General features: G+C 44.1%; 1 protein-coding gene across 1 annotated transcript in view; it reads right to left on the bottom strand.

Moving 5' to 3' along the window:
* The window catches only part of DDHD1 (DDHD domain containing 1), a 66,494-nt gene extending 42,430 nt beyond the window's left edge, over nt 1–24,064 (bottom strand). The window contains exons 1-2 of the mRNA XM_017825505.1: nt 23,809–24,064; nt 8,249–8,422 (exon numbers count right to left, since the gene is read on the bottom strand). Of these exons, the coding sequence (XP_017680994.1) occupies nt 8,249–8,402 (154 nt within the window). The 5' untranslated portion in view covers nt 8,403–8,422; nt 23,809–24,064. The remainder of the gene's footprint in view (nt 1–8,248; nt 8,423–23,808) is intronic.
* Between the last annotated feature and the right edge of the window lie 515 nt (nt 24,065–24,579).

Here is a 24,579-nt window from a genome sequence, read left to right as displayed (position 1 = left end):
TGGGATAACGGAAGGTGTCCCTGCCCATGGTAGGGGGTTGGAATTAGATGACCTTTAAGGTCCCTTCCAACCCAAACCATCCTATGATTCTAGTTTGGGATTGAAGGCCAAGTCCACAGAAATGAGACCAAATTTTGGGTTCCTTTGTAGCCAGAAACTAGAAATGAAATATTTTTTAGGAATGTCAACTAAGAAAGACATCTACAGTGTGAGTCCCTGGAAGGCCCAATCCCATTGGAGATGGAAGACAAAGTAATGGAAAAATGGCAGCAAAGTAATGGAAAAACAAGGAGAGAAGCACAGGGGAAGTGAGAGGGATCAAGAAAGGATTTCTTTCAGCTGAAGAAATCAATGGTTACTATCACACAAACCTCTGAACAGAGGCAGAAAAAAAAACCCTCTAAAAAGTTTGAATATGAAAAACGAAGCTGTAAAACTTAAAATACAGAATCCATTTTCCTAAAGCCTTGAAGAAGTTGATTTCAGTTAGGCCTCAGAAATTCATCTTGAGTCAAAATAACTGGAGAACAACTGAGGAGAAGAAATCCTGTACTATTTTTTCTGCTCACAAAACCTGTGGAGAAGCTGGGAGTGTGCACCCTGCACGTGCAAACATCCTCCCAGCTCCAGAGCTTGAAGGGCTGGACACCTCCAGCACCACGTGTGGACAGACAGGCACTTGAACGTGGCATCTCTGTTCCAACTGTTCAAAATTAAATATCTTTTAAGGTAAGTACCTGTTTTTTTTTTTTACTTGATGCTTTCATCCACCTGCCAAGACCGAAGCACGGGGTGATTCTCTTCTCCCAGACTTTGACTATGCTCAAGTCAAAATCAATCCAAAGGAAAGCATCTTTGAAGAGCTCAGAGCTGATACTGCCTCCAGTGACAAAGGCACTGTCACTCCAGTCAGGCTGAAGACCAGAGGAAGGATACAGACTGCCTGAAAACCTTTCCTGCCTTTTTTTTTTCCAAGGATTTTTAAATTAATCTGTCTTGCAAGCAGCAGGTGCTACACAAAAGCCTGACACATTGTTCAAGTAGCTGAGAGCATAATTTGGCTGCTGTTCATTTTTAACACCGAAGGTCTGGAACATAAATCTGAGGTAGATTTAAAAACCTTTTCTTATTTATTAAAAAGAAAGTCATTAAAAAGGCTATTGCTCTGAATTAAAAAGGGCTGCTTCACACTGCTGTCATTTTTATATTCATTCACCACCTCTCCATTCCTCAGTGTCACTATTGGTTACACAGGCACCTACTTTCAACTTCTAATTCAAGCACGCTCATTACCACAACTGAACATGATTTGAGGAAAAAACCACACAAAATAATTAAAAAAAAATAAATTTACAATCATAGAAGTCCTTTCTTGCTTATCCAGACAGTAGCTATGCTTATTCACCTTTAACAGACTTGAGTTCCATGTGTGAGAAGAAGCAGGAAAAAGTTTACTAGGAAACATTTTGATTTCAAGCATTTTCATTTGAACCCACTGATAGAAAAAAAAATAATTAAAGGAAGTCAAAAGGCAAACATTTACGCATGTCAAAATAAATTCTCAGACTTTACAACATCCCCAGGAGCTACAAGAATATATGGTACAACAAGAATAACTCTGAACTTACCACGTGCATTTACATTTTAAACTGAGGGTTTCAGAAGTCTTTCCAGGAGATTTTCCACAGTCACTGCAGTCAGTGAAAGTTTAATCACTACTGGTTTTAACTGGTGGCAGAGAAAGCCCAGTGACAAGAACTTCTGAGCCTTCTGCAATCATTAAACGGCTCCTGTAAGATTTATTCCCGCTTTCTGAATTAAATTTGCACAACGTCAGCTGCTGCTAAGGTCAGGGATGTTTTCTGCAACACAGCAGCCTTTACCATGGATTTTATACAGCTTCCCTCTTTATATCCTACGCCTGTATCTCATTTCATTCCAGTACTCACACAAAAGCTGCAGTAAAAATAATTTACAACATAAAATTATAGATTATTAGCCAAAAGAAAGCGGCAAGCAAAATGTTGTCTGGTATAAACCCTCTGTTCCTTCTCTGACATAAATTATCCCATACCAGGCCTGCTGCAATTCTAAAAAAGTTGCTTTTATTTTACTGAAAAAGCCAAACCACATATAAAGAGTGTGAGAAACAAATGTTTATAGAGTTTTCATCAGTCAGCAAACAATTATAATCACCATTTCTGCATGACACTGTGAGCATCTACTTCTCTCTAAGATTCACAGCACTTCTACTTTTCTTCTAAGATTTAAGATGCTCTTTCCTTCCATCTGGAAGGAAATGGCACAAATACAGCTCAAAAAAACTGAAGCATGTTAATCTAACACATTTAACTGATATAAGCAGACTAGAATTTAAAGCTTCCTAAGCCAGGAGTACTACAAAAAAAAAAAGAAATCTACAATTACTGTACCTTGGGAATGCTTTCTCTTAAGACATGCAGCATCTGATTTCTCCTTATATCCTCTCCATTTGAACAAAGAAGGGAGGGAGAAGGGAGGGAGGTAGTAGAGAACTAAAAGTAAAAACACTGAGCTTCAAAGTAAAATTTTTAAACGGGGTGTCATTTTTTTCATTAGTATCACCATTTTTAGAAAAAAAAAAATTGGCACATTTTCTGGAAAAAAAAAAGTATATACTTAAAAAGCAGATTTTGTAGCAGAAGTGTCAGGTCCCAGATTTAATTGCTGAAGAATTTAGCCAAATTCAGTTTCTTCAGTGTTCATAACCAGTCATGACATCACAACAAAGCTAAAGGCATTAGTAAGAGACAGCTGGGACAAAAACATCATCACCCTACTTGGTACTGGATAGAACACAGCAAACCCTTATAAATGTACACTAAACAACTCAGTTTTAAGCACAGCTCTATTTTTTTTCCCAAAAAAAATGTAAGAGGATCACTGAAAGTTAGATTAGACAAAATATCCTATTTTTACCCTGTTCTGCAAGGCCCCAGGAGCACGCAATACTCTGATCCAGTAACTCAAAGCCCGTACAAGTGAGTGATATTCCATGATTTTATCAGTTATCCTGGTCCAGGACTCAGCAAACAGCTCTGTCAGCAGATGTCAATAAAGTGTATTTACTGTTGCCCATCAGTTCTCTAGAGGAGAGGAAAATTAAGCTCAGAGCTACTTGGGATTCCATGGAATAATTTAGTCCATGCAATATTTTACTGGCTGTGGAAGTGCAACACTCAAGAAGAATATACTAAAGGAAATTCATGAAAAAGTAGAAATAAAATTGTTTTTTGTGCTGAGAGTGGTAAAACACTGAACAGACTGCCCAGAGAGGCTGTGGAGTCTCTGTTGTCAGAGATACTGAAAATCCCAAGGGAAACATCCTGAGCAACCTGCTCTCAGCAGGGAGGTTGGACTAGACCATCTTCAGAGATCCCTCCTGGTCTGCACGACACTCTGCTTCTATGAATTCGACTTTCCCACCTAAAGGTTACCTTAGCTTTGACAAAAACCCATATAAACTTTCTATGAAGAGAGAAAATGCTATTTGAAATCTAAGACAAAAAAAATCAGCTGTTCCAAATGCAACTTTTATGGGTTTTGTGGCATTAACCATATGTTGAAATTCCCCAGGAAAAAAAAACCCAATAGGCTTATGCTGTCTCAAAAGCAATGCACTAAAACATTAATTCTGATTCTCACAGGATTTTTTCCCCATATTTCTTATCAGCTATCATGGAATCATAGACTTGATCACAGAATGATTTCTGCCAGAGGGATTGCTGGGGTTCATCTGTTCCAATCCTCTATGCAGAGCAGGATCAGCTTTAAAGTTGGATCCAATTTCAAGTTTGAATCATGTTGCACGGGTGATTTCCAGCTGAATTTTGAGCATCTCTTCCGTGCAAAAACAATGAACTACATCTATTCCTATCTTACTGCCACATAAATTAAGCTTTCAGCTTCATTTCATCCTCATTAAAGAATATCTCTGAAAAAGATGATTGATAGGTACTCAACTTGGTCTTGTTTTAGCTGACAAAGCTTTGATATGACTGAAATCTCTAGAAAAGCTGCTCCTTTGGTGGACTCCTTCAGACAGGTCCTGAACTCACTGTCTGCCTAAATATGCAGAAAAGGCACTTTCTAAATATTATTTACATATGTAAATTTTAGACTTATTCAATGCTAAATAGGTATTATGCTACATTTTTTTTTCCCCTTCAAAATTATTTCAGATTAAACACTGCTTCACAGAACAAGTATTGCAACTAGGTTTTTATCAGAAGTATTAATAGAATTATTTTCCAGTGGTGATATACTGAAGTGAAATCACTTGGTATATGCAGTAAAAGAAAGGTCAGTCTTTCTGCACAGGGATATAACTCATCCTCAGTGGGATCAAATAAACACCTCGGATATTTCCACATTTTAAGGGCTGATGTGTGTGTCAAATATTTAAAATTTTGAGCCTAAGAATTCAGTTTAAAATGTTGCCTTACGTCTTGCGTTGGTATTAATTTATACATGTAAAGTCTGAAGAACGAATTGTTCTTAAGAAGGACAAGCAAAGCCAATATACAAAAAAGCCTAGTGTTATCTGGATGAACAACAAAAACAAGTACTTGACAAATTAATCTGTGGGGGTCCAAAGTCCCCCGGTATTGTCTACAATACCTCTGTTAAGGGAACAGCAGAACAACCAATCAGACCTGGAAGCTCATATATACATTACAGCACTGCAGAATCTCATTTAGGGGTTTCAGGTGTCATTAGAATTGACTGTTTTCAGCATAGATTTGAGTGCTGAACCCAACCTCTGCTCCCTGATCCAACCATGAAATGACAATGTGATGACTCTCCTTCTGCTCATAAAAATTATTTTATGCAATGACAAGCCAGAAGGTGCCTTCCCAAATCTGCAGATTTGCAGTTGTGCAAACGTGTGATTTGCACGAACTCGAAGGCAGGTGCAGAGGTTCAGCTTCACTGCAAAGCAGCCAAAATGCAGCCCAACCCCTAATTCCTTATCTTAAAGTGCAGTTTCCTCCTGTAGCTGTACTGGATACTTTAAGGGACCTTAAAGACCTCATTCCAACCCCCTGCACCTTCCACTATCCCAAGTTGCTCCAAGCCCTGTCCAACCTGGCCTGGAACACTTCCAGGGATCCAGGGGCAGCCACAGCTTCTCTGGGCAACCTGTGCCAGGGCCTCACCACCCTCACACACAAGAATTTCTTCCCAACATCCCATCTAACCCTGCCCTGGCAGTGGGAAGCCATTCCCCTTGTCCTGTCCCTCCAGGCCCTTGTCCAAAGTCCCTCTCCAGCTCTCCTGGAGCCCCTTTAGTTCCTGCAAGGGGCTCTCAGGTCTCCCTGGAGCCTTCTCTTCTCCAGGTGAACCCCCCCAGCTCTCCCAGCCTGGCTCCAGAGCAGAGGGGCTCCAGCCCTTGGAGCATCTCCGTGGCCTCCTCTGGACTTGCTCCAGCAGCTCCACATCCCTCTGATGTTGGGGGCCCCAGAGCTGGACACAGAACTCCAGTGGGGTCTCACAAGAGCACAAGAGGGAGACAATCCCCCCGACCTTGACCTTTCTTTGATAATAAGGTGCCCTATTTCTGTGCTGTGCCATAACAATACAGGTGATGCACTGAAGGGGATCAGGCACCAAGAGGAGTCAGCAACGTCAGGCACCATAAACTCAGTTCATTTTGCAAGGCATGGAACGAAATACTTTGTGAGGATGAAAATCAAAATTCCACAACAGTTTGCTCAGCAAACAGCGGGATGTCCCCCCAGAGCAGTGATCTCCAGGGTGCCCCATGGAAAACAGAGCATGAGAAATCACTCACTGTCATACAGGACACAGTCACATACTTTCTGTCACCTTCAGGATTTAAAGCTTGTCGTGCTCCCCAAAAAAACCACAGGAATGCAGCACGGGTATTATGTTATTTATAGGCCACAGGTTGGAGACTCTTTTTCAGAGGAAGGTTTGCTTGGATTAAGAGTTTAATAACAGGGCATTTATTCATCCTATCATCAAACATCATCCTAACAAAAGCCCTGGATGAAGCTTAGTTATTTCCTTGTTAACATGCTGCAATCCAGGAGCAGAATTAATAAATAAAATCACTGGATTTGACTTACTTTGGGTTTATTTTGAAATTCTAAGTACTAACAGACTGTTAAAGCAGCTTGTATTAACTTTGCTGAGCAATTAGAGGACATGGTTAGTTTTTCATCCCCTTCAGTGCTTTATTGTATCATTGAGAACAGTCACTTTGCTTCCCAATGATATTTACAGATTTATTCTGATTTTCACTAACCATAGGTAACAGCTCCCTGTAAACCTTGATGGGACCAAAATCTGTTTCATAGAGGACACAATTATAACAAATTGTAGCATTTAAGGACTTTATAAACTGAATTCAGCACTTCTCCAACTACTTATGTTTACCCCACCAGCAATAATAATGCAAGTAACAAAGCTTCTCCCAGTGCCTTTGCAAATGGGAATCGTGGATGCCAGTGGATCCAGGATGTATGGAGAGGCATATTATAATGACAAAAACACTTTTCACGCACTGTCAGCTGTAATTTTCCTGCAACTCTCCTATTACTATCAAAAAAAAAAAAATCTATTGAAAGTTGTTAGTGACTTGACATATATTCCATTTGAAGTGATGGCATACACAGCTTGGGTTTACTTTTTCTGGTTTTGCTTTTTTCTCTTTTAACTTTTTAGAAAAGGCACTGGTGCCTGAATTTGGAGTTTCTTTTTCTGAACTTCTGTGTTTTCACAAATATCAGAGATTATTCTTTCTCATCACTCTCCCCAAACTCTCTAACATCAAATCTGAAAATTTCTGTTCTCTTTCTTAAAAAAAAACAAAATTAAAAATCCCTGATCTCTCTTCCTTACTCAATAAGGAGAATCCAAGTACCACTGAAGCCATCCATCCTTCCATCAGAAATTAAGCTACCAAAGGCTGGGAGCACTCAGGAAAACACAGATTTGCTTTCCATGTAAGAGCACAATACCCTGCCACTAACAGTGGTGAGCTTTGTGCCAGGACACTGGAACACTAAATCAGCACAGACACACAAACACAGGTAAAAGGGGGGGGTTGTACTGGCACAGTGCTGTGGCTCAGGGGTCACACCGTTTTATGCACCTTTTTGACAGAGCTGTTGAAGCAGAACACCATACTGCAGGCTAGACCAGAGGAAAGGATCTTTTAAAGTAGTACAAATAGGAAAAAAAAAATATATTCATAAAGTCCTCACTAGCTTTGAGGGGAGTCACAAACCTAACTCCTCTCTGAAATGCTGGAAAAACAAATAACACTCTGGTTTTCCTTACAGTGATTACAGAAGTCCCCTGAATATTGCCTTGCCTCCAATTTATTCACAAGCTTTTACTTGTGTGGGCATGTGGCCCAAACACAGCCATTCCTACACTGTGTAACTGCTTTGTACAAAGCTGCAGTTAAAAAATGAAAGCTGCTTTATAAAGAGTAACACAACCAAGTCCCTACTAAAATATATTGTGAGGTCTCTGTACTTGCAGCTCGTGGTTTGTAGGTTGTTCACCAAGTGACAACCAACCAACAGAAGTGTGAAAGCCAAAAACACTGAATTTTCGCTGTGCAATACTTACTCTGAGCAACCCAATCAACTGTCTACATTAAACAACAGATCAGTAATTTCAGAAATCTACTCTTAAAAATGTTCCATGCATTGGATTGAGATTCCCAGCAACTCTAAGTGAATGTCCTCAGCCTGGTCATTAAAACATAAGGACTTCCACAACAGAATGAATGCCCAAGATTTGCTAAAGCCGAAAACTAATAAATTCACAGAATGAGTAAGAATGGAAAATTAAATGTGTTCTGTAAAACTGACACTACTCCCTTTAGGGCAAAAATAGGGATGCTGGACAGAGATCTATTAACCAGTTTGCATTTGGACACTGACTCTTTTTGTCCCATCAAGAGATTTCAGTTTGAAGTGAGACTTCAAACACAGTTAAAAGACATAAACAAAAATGGGAACAAGATGTTTATCCATAAATACAATTTTCACAGTGTTCATCAAATGTGCTGCAGCAGGAAATCCCACATCAAGACGTACTGAAAAATGGGAGAGCAAACTGATGGTTCCCACTATGTAAAATGGAAAACCAATACAGATCATATTCTTGCTTAAGAAAACCAGATCCCAAGTGTCCAAAAAACATATTATAGTGATCTGAACAATCTTACCCTCCTTCCCATCAACAGGTTTTGATACTTCCATATCAAAGCTCTCCTGCAGCTGCTGGCCTTTGAAGCGGTTGAGATGCTCCTGTTCTATTAAGTTACTTTCCTCCTCCTCCAGAGGTTGCCATGTCCCATCAATAAACCACTGTCCACGCATTACAGGGATCTTTTCTGTTTCTGAAATAAAAAAAGAAGATTTTTTTTTAATGCAACAAATCACAAACTGACTGCAGGAAAGAGGGGAGGGAATTTCGTTGGGTGTCTTGATGGAAAAGTTACACTCCAGCTGCTGGGATCCATAACAAATGACATGAGAAACACCATCACCTTTTCCCATGGGGCTGAAATGAGGAGTTTAATCTGCAAACCTGAGGGCAACGAGGCCAAATTTTCCAAGTGTGTGTGAGGATGTGAGAGATGGACAGAAAAACAGAATCCCAGAATGGTTTGGGTTTGAAGGAGCTTAAAGACCACCTTGTTCCACCCCTTGGCGTGGGCAGGGACACTTTCCACTATCCCAGGTTGCTCCAAGCCCTGCCCAACCTGGCCTTGAATGCTTCCAGGGATGGGGACTCCACAACCTCTCCGGGCAACTTAGATGAGGGTTCTGCAAAATTTATTAAAGGTTTAACTTAAACAACAGCCCAGCTTTAGTGGGATATACTCCTCTCCACTCAGCTGCCTTGAATTTTTGAATAATTAAGCTATTTGTGAGGCTTATGCTCCTCTACACAATTTGACTGATAACAACCATCAGTTTCCAAGTTATCAAGAGGATGCAGAAAGAGGAGGAGATACAAACCCACTCATGCTTACTCTGACTGCACAGAGCCTTATTTCCTTTGGGAATTGCACTTCCAAGAACCCAAATTACACGACGATTAGCATAAATGGTGATATTTAAAGACGAAAGGATTTTTTTTTTTATTAAAATCAGTCTTTTGCTGTGGGCTGGTTTTGGTCACTGTCAATCTCGTTTCATTTCAGTTCTCCAAATCAGGAAACAGCATTTACTGCCCACGTGGCAAAAGAGAAATCTCTAAGAAAAATATATCTTGGCTCTTATTTTACATCAAACTGTTCTTGTTGCCCACACTAACCACTGGGAATGTAGGGAGCAAGAATTACCTTTCTATACCCATCCCTGCAAGCAAGATGGGACAATAACACCCATTGTAACTCAGATTAGAATTTCTCCTCCCACACCTGGAAAAATCAAGAAATGCTGTGTGTGCCTGTGATCCACAAGCCTGTAAAACCCCAAACTCCAGGTTTATGGGATTAGCACAGATAGAGGCATGCTGAGAGCACAGAACAGTTGGACCAGTGACCCCCAGTGCACACTTGGAGGTGTGTGTATATAACTATATATGCACATATAGACTGACTCAGCCAACTGCAAACATCTGTGTGTGTGCATACAAACCCCAAAAGTTTAGCTCTACACAGCAGATAAGAACTGAACCACAAAAGAGGCTTAAAAAGGAGATGGGGGGGAAAAAACAGGCTTTACTACTCAAAGACCTCTTCCTACCTGGAAACAGGGGAAAAAAAATGACAACTTGGAAATTGATGAAAAGAAACAGTAAATGAAAATTAGGTGAAAAACAACCATGAAATAATAGATTTCAGAGTTACTGAGCACAGAAGGGATCTCTCTGACCTGTCACCAGAGCAGAGCAAACACAGCTGGGTGAGGTGACCCGGCCACGGGCAGTGGTTTTTAGGCTGGTCACAGAGCTCTGTGAGCACAGCCACTAATCCAGGTCACAAAACCATCTGTTTCTCAGAGTCCCAGACTGGGAATGGGCACATCCCACTGACATTCCGATGTCTCTGCACTGCCCTCTGCTACAGATATGTCATTATTGTTCCTTGTGCCTGCAGACACCGGTACACACCAAAAGTAATTTTCATACTAACTGCAAAACTAATTGGAACACTCCCCCCCCCCATTTACTTGGAACCTCTAAACCACTCTGAATTCTTCATCCCTCAGACCACGGAATGCACAAGCTACAAAAGCAAGAGGAAAATCACCTTGCAATAATCTTCCCACAGGGTAAACAACACCCAAAATGTTCCAAAGCCAATTGTGAAGCCTATCCCATGAGGGATTTACAGGAAAACACTGTTTCCACAGTACTAAAAGTGGCAAAAAGCTCTTAGCACCCCACCTCTGTCACAGAAGGAGGGCACAGGAGTGGGTGATGACATCCCTACGCTGGTCCTGCCGCAAGGAAAAGTGAACAGCAGGAAAGCTCACGGCAGGGAGGGAAGCAGATGATCTGGAGCAAAGAGCCCAATTACCACTGAATTCCCCTCACTTGGTGCTGGCACAGGTGCTCTCCCAGTTACCCCAGCATTCTCCTGACTGGGAATCCTGTAGAACAGCCCCTCGGGGCACATATGGCACAACACAGAGGAAATTCCCAAAACAACAGCTCCACGCACTGCCAGTCTCTCATCCCAGCTTCCCACAGATCCCAGTTCCCCTCTCAGGCATGATATGTTCTGGTTCAACCCTCCCAAAGCCCCATTCAAGCTCTTGGCTTCCCCTGCACCCTCAGCTCTGCCTAAATGGAACACAGACAACTCAGGCTTGTGGCCTGACCAAAACCCAGACAGAAGTAGTGCAAGACCCAGTTCTGCCACTCAGGTCCTCTCTGCCCTCCCAAAATAGCTATTCCAGGTAGGAGCCAATTGTTACGTGCTGAATTCCTAATGTTTTGCATGTTGATGATCCAGCAGTTGAATAAAGAGGTTGGAGTGTTCCAACGGCACAGTTATTTAGTGGAAATTAATACCAAACAAAAGCTCTGAGTGGCTTTAAACTGCACAAGGTCATAGTCACCACAAATGGCACAGGAAATCCAATATTCTGTGAAAATTTGGACTAACTTTGGAGTCTACATCCCATCAATGAGGTGCGAAAGATGAATATTTACTTTTCAGGAGATGAAAGCCACTTGCAGCAGTGTTAGTTGTCACCACATACAGCAGCCTCCTTCCTTAGCCTTTGCTGTATTCCCAGATATTTTACACCTGCCAGACATCCACATTTTTCAGTACATCCAATACACACAGATCCAGTTAGGCTGCCCTTTACAAACAAAGCTCTGTCTGTAGGAAGGAACGAAATGCACATAAAATGTGAGCCTAGATAAAGGATCCCATTGTGGCTGAAGCAATGACACAACTACGTCAGATGTTAATCCTCACTGGGAAAATCTGTAAGCAATTCCTTAATTCTTGACTAAGCAGCCTGTTGAGGCTCCATTCATTGAATCCACAAAAAGATATATATTTTTGAATCATAATCATATGAATACTATTTTGTATTCATTTTGTTCGGAGTACAAGACACCTATTTTTCAGTTTTGAATGGCTTTAAGTTTTTCACATGGGAATTTCCACCTACGGATTTCTGAAATTCTAACCATAAAGTATTAAAATAAACATTTTCAGGCTCTTTTCACCTGAGAGAAACTTTCCCAGAGTTGTTCTTTACAACAGGAGTCTATAGTACTCAAAAGCAGCTCTCAAACATAACATGGGCAGAGCCTTTCCCAGAAAAGCTCAGCCAGGAAAAACTGTTTGAAATAAGAAAAATTTTAACATAAAATCTTTGCAGAACAGTTCAGCTTGGGAATAAATTAATATATCTGGCTCAGGGTCTGGAAACATATGGAAACATAAATCACTTTCAGTTCCAAAGACAGATTATTATGGAGCTTCGGTTTAAAAACCTGAGTGAGGCAGTTCTGTTTTCCAGCTCTGTGGGATTTTAGGAGGACCAGGGAGGGTTTTTTAATTCATCTCCTCCTTTAAGCTGTTGGACACTTTTAGTGCAGCCAAAGGCACCCTGAGCTACAAGGTGCTTTTATTTCACATCACGAGCTGGATGGCAGGTTTGAACACTGTGCTACTGGGAAACCTCAAGAGAAAACCACCTGGAAGCAAAAGGAAACAAGTAAAGGACAATTCCTGCCACCAGCAGCATGATTTGGTTTTCAGAAAACTGAACGTGGTCTTTTCAGAACTGAGATACTCAAATCTGTGACCAGAGCCCACAAAGAGCCATTTCCCGTGGAGACAGGCTGGGAGAGCTGGGGGTGTTCACCTGGAGAAGAGAAGGCTCCAGGGAGACCTTAGAGCCCCTTCCAGGGCCTAAAGGGGCTCCAGGAGAGCTGGAGAGGGAGTTGGGACAAGGGACGGAAGGACAGGACAAGGGGGAATGGCTTCCCACTGTCAAGAGGGCAGGGATAGATGGGATATTGGGAAGAAATTCTTGGCTGTGAGGGTGGTGAGGCCCTGGCACAGGTTTCCCAGAGAAGCTGTGGCTGCCCCCGGATCCCTGGAAGTGTCCAAGGCCAGGTTGGACAGGGCTTGGAATTGGATGATCTTAAGGTCCCTTCCAACCCAAACCATTCTGGGATTCCATGACAACCTACTAGAGGTCACCAGCTCCAAAAGGAGGTGGCATTTCAGTCATGAAGACAGGGAGGTATATTAATGGTAATTACATGGAATACTCTGGATTGGGTGAGGAAACAAGGAGACTGCAACACAAGGAGATTTTTCAGTAAAATCTGTTCACTGTGGGAAAGAAGAGAGGCCTTCCTACCACAGTTCCTCTGTTTAATCCTGCACAGGTGCTGCTACTGAAAGATTCCCCTGTGTTTCCATCCCGAGAACTTGATGGAAGCTATTACAGTAAGCAGCATTAAAAAGTGATGAACCAAAACTACCATTTTGGCACCCAATTTCACTCACTTATCCACCTTCAACAAATTCATTCACATCTTGGATATTCAGATGATTTCAGAGAAGCTGGAACTACGTTCTTTCAGATATTTTTGTTTTATGGAAGAATTAAACACACTGGCATTAAATCATGTTGCAATTTAGCTTGTTTTTTTGTCAATGCATAATTCCAAATCTATTATATGAAGTGTTATTTACCCTTATCCCTGCAATCTCGATCCCTAGGAAAGGATTTGCCTTGATTTCTTTACTGCCTTAAGTCCTACACCACATAATCTGCAGTTGGCAGTGCTTCAGCCTGAGAGATACCAACATATTTGACTGGTTATACACTTGCATGGTTTATTTATACCAGAATTTCTAAATAAATTTGAATGTGGGGAGTAAAAGCAGATGAAAAGCCCTTTATTTAAATTAGTCACACATATTTTACCACTTTTACAGGAAATTAGTTTAAGAGATCTACTCTGCAACAAAGGATTTATTTATTTTTACACAAACAGGCCTTTTTTCTCCCTGAAAATCCAAAGAATAAAAGGATACAAGTCCTGTAATTAATGGTGCCATAAGAACACAAGTGACTTGTGTAATGATAATCACCTAAACCCTCTGAATAACAAAAATTCTGTTAAAATAAAAATTGTATGCAACATATGAATCACTGCACATGTGTAGAGTGTCTCTGTATAGCCCAGCTACCTTTTTGTGAAGATCTTTAAACTGTGATCATATCTAATATAAATTTACTAAAAAGCTGGGTAATCCATCGAAACAAAGTAATTCTGAGCAGAATTTGCTTTCCTTTTCCTTCTTGCACTACTACATCAATTCTATCGTACATTTCCTGCCAGCCCATTGCTTGAAATGAGCAAAATTTAGGTGTATTCCTAAATTTAAATACTGTACAACTCAAACAACCCTCTTTCACCCGACTTGATTGAGGAAACTGTTACAAAACTAAGAGATGATGACTAAAGTCCTACTCAGATGGCCAAGTGAAGGCACTCCTGGCGCTCTGCATCCATCAGTCTCAAGACATCTATAACAATTTGCCCACAAATGAGATCTAAAAGGTTAATAGAATATTCAAAGGCTCAGAAATTTAAATTAAAGCTTCTGTTTTGCTCAAATTGCCAATTCCCAGCTCTCCAAGCCCAAAGCCAAAGGCTGGACAAGAAACACAAGCTCACAGAACGCTGTCAGCTCGAGATGCTTTTCAGTGCAGTAATTACAGATTCCTGCTTTTTGGTGTAGTAACTGCTTTTCCTTAAGCCTGATTTCCTTCTTTCTACAAGTGGCAAAAAATTTTCAGTACGTGAGGACATAATCTGCACAAGACGAAGGCAACTGTGAGGCTACAAATGTGACATCTTGAACTGAAATTCAGTTAAATAAGGAAGTGCCCACACATTTACCAAGGATAAAAATTCTTGGCAAAAAACAGTCTGTTTGGTTTTTTTCTCCTTTTTTTCTCCCCCCAAAGGTTTGCTACAAGTGCTGAACATCAGATGACTTGGAGCACAGCGATTCTTGCAACTGTCATACACACAAAAACCTGAATGTTGACATTAGGAACTGAGTAAGCATGAGAAAATCATAGAAGGGCTTGGGTTGGAAGAGACATTAAGGATCATCTTGTTCCAAACACTGTGACATGGGCAGGGACACCTTCCACTAGACCAGATTGCTCCAAGCCCTGTCCAACCCGTCCCTGAACACTTCAACTCTTACCTAGTTCCTTTGTGGCTGGGTTTGTAGAGTCTTGAAAGGAAAAAGAGAGAGAAAGAGGAAAAAGAGAGAGACAAAGAGGAAAAAGAGAGAGACAAAGAGGAAAAAGAGAGAGACAAAGAGGAAAAAGAGAGAGAGAAAGAGGAAAAACAGAGAGGGAAAAAGAGGGGGAGAGAGAAAGGAAAAGGAGAGAGAGAGAGAAAGGAAAACGAGGAAAAAAATCTGCTGAGGACAGGAAACTTCACAATTAGAACAGTTACAGATACTGACTGTGACATGGGAGGTCCCTACATTTTACTGACAGTGACATGACCATGTTTTCTGGGTGAACAGAGAGATGTTGTAATAAAATAGCCCCAAACTAAACTCACATTATTTCACGCTTGCTGGGTAACAGAACACACCTTTTAACTTTTTTTTTCCTTAACAGCTTCAAATTCTACATCTTTCTAGCTCTTCCCTCACGTTATTTCACAACGGAGCAGGTGACTGAGGTTTAAATAAATGGAGCAGCTCGTTTAATCACAGCCCCGTGACCTGCCTTTGTTTAACCACAAACACATGTGACCCGTCCTGCTCTCTCGAAAGCAACAAGTCCCGAGGAGGAGTTCAAGGGTGACATCTCAGCCTCAGAAAACTTTAGAGCAACGTGAACTTTGAGCCAGACTTTGAGCCAGCGCCTGAGCTGCAAAGAGGTTTAATTCACTGAGCAGCAAATACCATTATTTTGCTGGTTCATCAAATAATTCTCAATTGCTTCATTGAGGCAATTTCAAAATTACAGGTGGAAGCTGCTTTTGAGTTTCACGGAGAACTAAACACATTCAGAGCAATCCAATTGGCACAGGTGGGATTTTCTTTCCAGACTGAACTACAGAGCCTCTGTGTTTGCTTCAAAGCTGGATCCAAAAGGCAGGAACACACACTTTGCTCTGCTGCAGACTTGGAATTACCTCTGATTTACCAAGACTGCCTGAAGTATTCAAGCAACAGCCTGTAACTGTTTTTGTCTGAACTGTTTTTAATAGGTTTACGTGATAAATTGAGCAATCCAAAAGAGGAACAAAAGGACTAGTTCAAACGTCAAACACAGAAGTAACCCCACAAAAAGAGAGACATGTCCTTACTCAAAAAGAGATTTATGTCCTCAAAGTTATCTCTCATCTCAGTTGCTATTAATCAACCAAAAATACAGAATCACAGAAAGGTTTGGGTTGGAAGGGACCTTAAGATCATCCAGTTCCAATGCCTCTGCCACGGGCAGGGATACCTTCCACTAGACCAGGTTGAACACTTCCAGGGATTCAGGGGCAGCCACAGCTTCTCTGGGCAACCTGTGCCAGGGCCTCACCACCCTCACAGCCAGGAGTTCCTTCCCAATATCCCATCTAACCCTACCCTCTGGCAGTGGGAAGCCATTCCCCCTTGTCCTGTCCCTCCATTCCTTGTTCCAAGGCCCTCTCCAGCTCTCTTGGAGCCCCTTCAGGCACTTGGAAGGGGGTCTAAGGTCTCCCTGGAGCTTTCTCTTCAGCCTGTCTCCAGAGCAGAGGTGCTATAAAGTACACATCATGTTTCTCAGGAAGGATTTTTCTATTTGAGATACCAGTTTATTTAACAAGTGCTATTTACACAGACCTGATCCTGATGCTCCAAGTCAAAATCCTAAAGCTCACCTACTGGTTGTGTCAAGGATGAGCAGGAAACATTCATTAAAAAAAAAACCAACCCTTGGACTGCTGAAACATGAAATGGGATTGCAATTTTAATTCTTAACAGTTAAAACAGTTCCCCAAATTTCAACAGTGGTGCTCTGAAGGGAAATACTTCCACCACCAGTGTTTGCTGCTGGAACCACTGAGTTGTAGGAGCTTGTCCCTTATCAGCTCTTTTCTCGCTCAGGGAGACCTGGAATTTCTGAAACTGCATTAGGTCAAAGCTAAACCCACAAAAGAACAACTGTGCCATGTGACAAACATGTGAGTCCCTCCCAAAAGGTAAGAATGTGCTCCAACCCCATCGACAGTCACGGGGCTTTTGCACAATCCTCCCCCTCACACCCCGTGTGTGCTCTCCCGGTGCTCCCAAATCGGGCTTTGTTCCCTGGCTCCACCAGCACAAACGATCATGGACGAACAGTTTGAGCCATAGATTCTCATACAGGAATATATTTTAAAAAAACCAAGAGCAAGATGTTCCTGTGCTCACCTCAGACCTGCCACTAATGAACAAGGTGAAGCCATCTAAGGGCACGATAACCTTTGTTGTCAACTTCTCCCTTCTCCTTCACAGGAATTCTTTTTTTCCTGTTCTCTCCTCCTAATCTCACTTCCTTCTTCTGTCTACTCTATCCCAACTCCAGATTTCCCTACCCTTTCATCCTCATGTTTAACTTTTTCCTTCAATTCTTTTTTAAACCCTGTAGGGTTTCCCCCCAAGAAAACCAGCGTGATTTTCACAGAATCCCAGAACGGTTTGGGTTGGAAGGGACCTTAAAGCCCATCTCGTTCCAACCCCCTGCCATGAGCAAGGACACCTTCCACTAGACCAGGTTGCTCCAAGCCCCATCCAACCTTGAACAATTCCAGGGATGGGGCAGCCACAGCTTCTCTGGACAACAATTTTAGTGTCTTTCACCTTCAGTATCACTGCCTGGGACCCCACTTGCACCCCATGTTCCCTTCATCCCAGTGCTGATTTTTACAGCACTTACTATCTCTGGAGTTTCTCCTCTCCAGCTCCACTCCAGAGTGGCTACAGCTACTTTGCAACCCACTCAAACAGATCACATCACACCAGTGACCTTTCCTCTGGCCAACACTCAAACCGCTACTTCATCTTTACTTTTTTCAACCTTGCAGATATGACTGAGAGAATTGCTCATGCTCCTTACTTTAATTTCTTCCTCTTTTGCAGATTTTTCTTCCATCCAGGCCTTCTGCTTAGCAACTGGCACAGTGTCAGCTCTTACAGATCCTTGTCGTGCCCCTCTGGGAGCTCTGTACAATGTCTCTCTTTGCTTCCCGTACTGTTTTTCCCTAAAGAATATCACACACACATAAAAATTCACCTGCCACCTGACTTTAATCCAGCTCTGTCACCTCTAAATTAAATCCCATCCTCTTTCTTCAATATCACCACTGTCTTATCAGTATTCAAGCCTGAATTAAGTCAGAACGGAACTCCTGATCCTCCTCATCCCATGAACATTTTCTGACACCCTCTCACCCACAACTTGCAACCCAAGTATTCCCTACATCTCTGCCTTCATTGTCCTTGACAACTTCCAGCCAGGAAAAGTGCTGGACCACATCAAAGGGCAAACACAACTCGCTTTCTAAGCCACATCCATCCTTAGCTACTCTGCTGGAGCTGACACCATCCACTGGAAAGGGATTCTGTGATTCTGGTACTGTTTAAAGGAGTAAGATAACAGATTCATTTTGCTTCAACAATGCTTGGAAATCACAAACATAAAAGCTGAGGACATGGAAGAAACTTGCCCTCAGACATATCCAAGCAAAGTGCTGACATCTCCCCCCTGTTCCAGCAAAAGCAGCCTAAATGTCACAAGTTCCCTCTATTGAGAGAAGGTACCAGAGACCCCAAACAAAAGCAGACCATACATACAAACAAGTGTGATTTAACACATGGAACATTGCAAATTTAAAAGTTGTTTCATCTATGTGTGTTAGATCACAGAAACCCAGTCTGATCTGAGTTGGAAGGGACCTTAAAGACCATCTTGTTCCAACCCCCTGCCATGGGCAGGGACACCTTCCACTAGACCAGGTTGCTCCAAGACCCCTGGACACTTGAACACTTCCAGGCCTTTTGGTCAGAAAGGAGCTGGATAAAACTAAGCTACGAGATGCTTTTGAAAGGATGGTATAGAGAGAACAGAAGCAAAAAAGTAAAACTCAGAAATATTTTGAGCAGCAAAAGCAACACTTCACCTTTACCAAGTAAAGTATCAGTGTTTTATTTGCAAAAGAATAACACACCTGGAGATAAAAAACCCAATAAAACAGTACTGAGGAGTTCAGCCTTAAATCAAAACATCCTTTATACAGAGGAAATTGTATAATCAAGTTCCAAGACTGTCCAACACACCAAAAGCAATTTTCTAAGAGTGCTGTAAAGCAACTAAAAACGCTGCTAAAACCAGGCTAAAACGAATGAAAGTCACAAATATACTGATAAACTCTTGATTCAAAGCCCTTAATTTTCATCTTGCCTCATGTTTCTGTTTTAATTCTGCTTCAGAACACAATACAAACCCATACACTAAACACGCAGCCTCAGAAGAAATAAGGGACACTGACTAAATCAGCCAGGCCTAGGGGGGCCTCCAGTTTGGTTTAGGGCTGTCAGTCTGTAAAATGTCAAGACACAAACTTATGCTGCCAGGCCTAGGGAAGGCAGAAGCACCCAGGGCTCCTGCACAGCACAGAGAAGCTCTGAAATGTTGATTTTTCAGTCTTGACAGCACAGCCCAAAGAACCACAAGTGACTGAGGTACAAAAGACTTCCTATTTTGCCGCTATAACATCTACCTCCTGCGCCAAACAAGCACAGGGATAAACCAAAATCCACTGAGAAAAGAGCCTTTTGTAACCGTGTGGCGCCAACATCAACTCCTGGGCTCCAAGCCTTCTCAGGAATCTTGCCCAGCTCCGAGTTCAGAGGGCAGGTAACACTGCCCTGGCACTCACATCTCATTTTGCCGGGTGCTAACGCCTTCCTCTCCTTCTAGTTTACACAGCAGCTCTCAGATTGTTTACAAAAGAAAACACATGGGCTTGGATATTTCTTTCAGTCCCAGCTAAAAGGCAGCTGAAATGCTTTTTAAAGCTGCCCAATTCCAGCCTGAGCAGACAGATCTTAAAATTAAGACCCAGCGGTCCACTCCGTATTCACAGGTATTTCCTGGTTAAGGACAGTAAAATATCTGTTATATCAGCACATCTTCACGCAGGGATGGTCCTAGTGAACCAAATGGTTTTTTTAAATACAAAAAGAGGTATTTTACTTAATAGACTTTGCAACTATTAGGTACAAAAACATCTATGTTAAAAACAAACAAACAAAAACTCCCCACCCTTCCCAAACCTGTGTCTGGGAGTAAAGTTATTTGTCCTTCCCTAAAAGACAAAGCTCCACAGGCTCCTGAAATGGCTTTAGAAATACATAAAGCTACTGTTGTTTCTCTCCACATATCACTACAGATTTTACAAAAGTCTAACTTTAAAATTTACTGTTTCGTGACAGACATCAGCCAAGGTGATGAGTGTTCCCAACACACAGTCAGAATTCACACTGGTGAATCATGGAAACACAGAATGGTTTGGGTTAGGAAAAGGACCTTAAAGATCATCCAGTTCCACCTCCCTGCCATGGGAAGGGACACTTTTCACTAGACCAGGTTTCTCCAAGCTCCATCCAACCCGGCCTCGAAACATTCTGGGATGAAGAAAACTACCTGGAGAGTGACTGCTTTCCAAGAAAACACCACAAGAACTAAATACAGACAACTTGAGAATGTAACCATGGAAAAAAAGCAAGGAAAAAAGCAAATACCAGACAGGACAACAGCTGTATGGCACAAACTCACAAGCCAAGGAACAGGGAAGTCAACCAGAAGTCCACAGGCTGTGGATTTAACAGACTCACCCAGGACTTTGAAAACTAGACTGAGCAACTCTACAGAAAGATTGTTGTAAAGCAGCCCTCTAGAACTGGAAGGGAAGAAAAGGACTGGATAATTTAAGGTGATTTAAACAGGAGACCCTTGTAATAAAATATCACTCGTTGTTATGCCCACAGAAAACAAGAAGCAGCCCAGCTGCAAGTTACTCACTTATCTGAAAACCTACACTAGTAATTTTCATCCTCTTGCACCATTTTTGCTGGTTCTACAACACTAATTAAATAAATCCCAGAGGTCACAAGGTAAGGATTAAATTCTCAGTAATTAATCTGCTCAAATTGTAACTCAGGCTGATATTCCTGATGTTACCAACGAATCCTGTGGTGAGCTTAAAGACGTGGAGTGAAAAAATATTTCAGCACATGCCCAGCTATAATCAACATTTTCCTGGCATTGAGATGTTCCAAAAGCTGAGGAACTGTCAGCTGAGGAACCAACTGCTCAGTGTTGTAGCTGTGTGATAGCAGCCTCCCCTGGAGTACAGCACATACAGGAAAAAGGGCAAAATAACAAAGATAAAAGCCTTTGACCTTTGCTCTGAACTGAACCATGAATCAGCAAAAACAGCCAGCAGTTTCTGTACTCTTGAACCTGCACCTCAGCATATTTTAAGTCAGTTGTGCTCGTTATACTTCATCCTCACAAGGCCAGAGAGGAGGATTCTCCTGCCTTACTCATGGGCTGGTGTAAGAGCTAGTTTGTCACCACCAGCTTCCTCCCAGAGCAAGGCAGACCAATGTAGCAGCTCCCCTTTGGATCCAGAATTATCAACACACCATCAGATGGGAATAATTTGGGAATAACGGCTAAACCAAGGCCTTCAAACGCACAGATGAGACTGAATCTCTGGGATGTGGCCTTGCTGTTCTCTCAGATCTGGATGCAGCAGCTGGGAGGGAAGAACGGAAGAAAGGCAAGAGCACCCATGTACACAGGAAACAGAGGCAAGGAAACATGCAGGTGAAAGATAAGTTAAACCAGAAGTCACTGAAAGAGCCTTGAAATACCAAAAGATGATCTCAGTCTTGCAAAGGAGTGGACCTGCTAATAAGAAAAGACTTGAGCACTTCCCTTAATCGGCTTTCTGAGGACTAGAAATCATCCCCGTCATTACTCCCCTCAGGACCAGGAGTTTATTTCTCCCCTGCCTCTGGTGCTAACCTCTGGGAATCTCTCCTTCCAAGCACCAGAAACCGTCTCTGCACAGTGTATGCAGTCATCTGAAACATCTGCTCCTCAAGCTTAATGAGACTGAATCAGCTTCCAAAATGGACAAGGCACAGTGTCAAGAAATTAAACCTTTAAGCTGCTGACGAGCACAGCCTCTTGCTCCCATTACCAAGAGCAATCCTGCCTCACCTTACAGCTCTGCTCGCTCCTTCCTCTCTCTCTCTACCACACAGCTACAAGGATGGAAGCAGTTTCCTCATCCCTTGGATGATCCACATCTTCTCTTCCCAGTAACCACATGGCAAATGCATGGAGTGCCAACAGCAGGGGCTTCAGGGTGGTGACAGCGAGAAAACCACCTCCACTTTCTGCTCAAGGAGCTGTGCCCAGGCTCCCCTAACTCAAAACACGTGTGGACTAAACCCTCTGCTCGCTCCTCAAGCTCAGTGTCTGTCTGCTGGGGCAAGGATTTGAAAGACAAATTGTCACCCAAGTAAAATGTACCACACATTTATGGATCTCCCTCCTGCAAAGACGCTGATAAATAAGAAGGAAAAGAACTAAAAGCCCTGGTTTTCATCTCTGAAACAGTTCTGCTGTTCCTCTGTGACTCCCAACTGAGTCTCAAAAATATGCAGAGGAAAGGAGAGAAACCTGCCTGCCCCTCTCCCAAGCCCATGCCAGGATGCACTTGGCTACTCTGCAGCTCACTCTACTCTGTAACATCTCCCTTGTCCTTGAAGGAATGCAGTTGTAAAGCAAGTCAGCCTTCAGGGACAGGTGGTGAGCAGTGGCACAGCTTGTCAGCACCAGGAAAGCAGGTGCTCACTTGTCCAGTGAGACCCTGGGAGACATTCCCACCAAAGAAAGAAGCAGAGAGCTGGAAGTGTCTGCTCCTCTTTCATCTCTGTTCCCCAAGGCCCCACTCCTCTAGCAAAGGACACCAAATACAAGGGGAAGGGTGGGAGAGGAGGTGTATCCCCACTTCATTTTGAATTTGAGGGGGTGAAGCAAATTCCCCTCTATTGGAAGGGTAAGAATTAAGGACTGTGTATGTGAGGTGCCTGTTGCACCCCCTCCAGCAGAAGGGAGGAGAAATCGCATTTCATAACCCTGCCAGTGGACAGGTGATGGGAAAGGAAATATAAAGCACAGTATCATCATTTCCCTAGTGGAGAGGACAAGGGTCACAGCAATGAAGCCACGTATCAGCCCTTTTTTTCCATCATTCTTCACTAAACATAAGGGATCAGAAGTGTGTGTGTGTGGCAGGCAGGCAGTGGATAAACAACTGATGTGTCTACCCTGCTCCTTCTGAAGGCAGGCTGTGCAGGGAAGGAAAGGGGGAGTGCTGAAAAAAATATTCACTCACACTCACCCTTTGCTTAGGAAAGGGGAAGCTTAAGTAAAAAGGTTCTCAGCCACCTTCTCTCCCACTTTCTTCCACACCTGCCAAGAAATGAGAAGATGCCCAGACCTCCCTTTTCCATGTCTCTGTTTGCCAGGTGTGTGTGCTCAGATCCCCATTTCTCTCTGCATGCCAGGTGTGAATGCCCCAGATCATCTCCCTCAGGTGTGAGTGCACAGGAGAGAGGGAAAGATGCTCAGTCCCCTTTGCAGCTGGACGTGGCAGAAGTGCCCAGAACACCCTGAGTGGGGGGTACTCAGTACCTCTCATTCTTCTGGGGGGAGGGAAGGGAGGGTGGTCCAGCGGCCCCTTTCTCCAGTGAATGCTCAGGGATGCCCATGTCACTTCCCTGACCAGTGCAGCCGGGTGGGTGGGATGCCCCGAGCCTCGCTCCCTTCCCTCCCCATCACATCCTTGAGACTTGGAAGGGGAATTCCCAGTGCCTCCTCTTTCAGGTATGTGCTAGAGATGGGCACGCCGAGTCCCCCTCTCCCTGGGGAATATTTTGTCCTGTACCTCTTATACAGGAACATACAGGCAGCAAGCGCTGCCAGGTCCCCCCGGCCGGCCTGTTTGACAGGGAGTGCTCAGTTCCCCTTTCCCCTACGCGGGTTCGATGGAGGGTCAGGAAGAGCCGCCCGGTGTCCCCACGGCGGGGTCACCCCGTGCCGGCTCTGCGCGCACGGGGGATGCCCAGAATCCCTCGCAGGGAGCGAGGGGCAGCCCGGCCACCCCCCGGGTGTCCCGCCCCGGGATCCCCCGGCCCCCCCGGTGGGGACTCACGGTTCCAATAGACGGGGTAGCTCTCTGCGCTGGCCACATCCACCTCGTAGAGCCCGCTCCGCACGCACACCGGCTCCACGGCCGCCGGCTCCCCGTCGCCGCCGCTGCCCGCCAGGGCGCGGAACGCCAGCTCGATCCGCAGCGAGTCGTACCCGATGAAGGGCTTCCAGGTCTTGCGGTCCTCGCGGTAGAACCAGCGCACCTCCTCGGCGCCCAGCTCCCGCACCACCTCATAGCGGGGCCGGCCGCCGCCCGGCCGCCGCCTCTCGGGCAGCGCGGTGGCCGCCAGCGAGAAGCCGCTGCCGCCGCTGTCGCTGCTGCCCAGCCCCGCGCCCTCGCCCTCGCTGCCCTCGCCGCCCGTGCCCGTCGAGTACCGCAGCGACGCGCCGGACTCGGCCGAGTCGAAGTCTCCGCCGGCGGCCTCGTCGCTGAGGCTGCGCTCCCGCGGCGGCGCCGCCGGCTCGGGGTCGCCCTCGGAGGAGGAGGTGGAGAGCGCGGCGCGGAGCGGCGGCTGCGGGCGGCGGGGCGGGCGGGCGCGGGCAGCCGCCGCCGCCTCGTCCTCCTCCTCCTGCTCCGCCGCTGCTGCTGCTGCTGCCGCCGCCGCTTCCTGCTCGGCGCGTCTCGGCCGCTCGTAGCCGCCGTAGCCGCTGGCTGAGCCGAACAGGTCCCAAGCGCCCTGCGGCGAGCCGGGCTCGGGGTAATCCATGCCGCAGCGCGCCCTGCCCGGCGGGGCCGCCGAGCCTCGCCCCGCCCGCCCCCGCGCCCGGCGCT

The sequence above is a fragment of the Lepidothrix coronata genome, unplaced genomic scaffold (genome assembly GCF_001604755.1).
Source record: "Lepidothrix coronata isolate B3197 unplaced genomic scaffold, Lepidothrix_coronata-1.0 Scaffold119, whole genome shotgun sequence".
NCBI lineage: Eukaryota > Metazoa > Chordata > Aves > Passeriformes > Pipridae > Lepidothrix > Lepidothrix coronata.
Note: the sequence above shows the minus strand (reverse complement) of the source record. Positions and strands in the feature narration are given on the sequence as shown.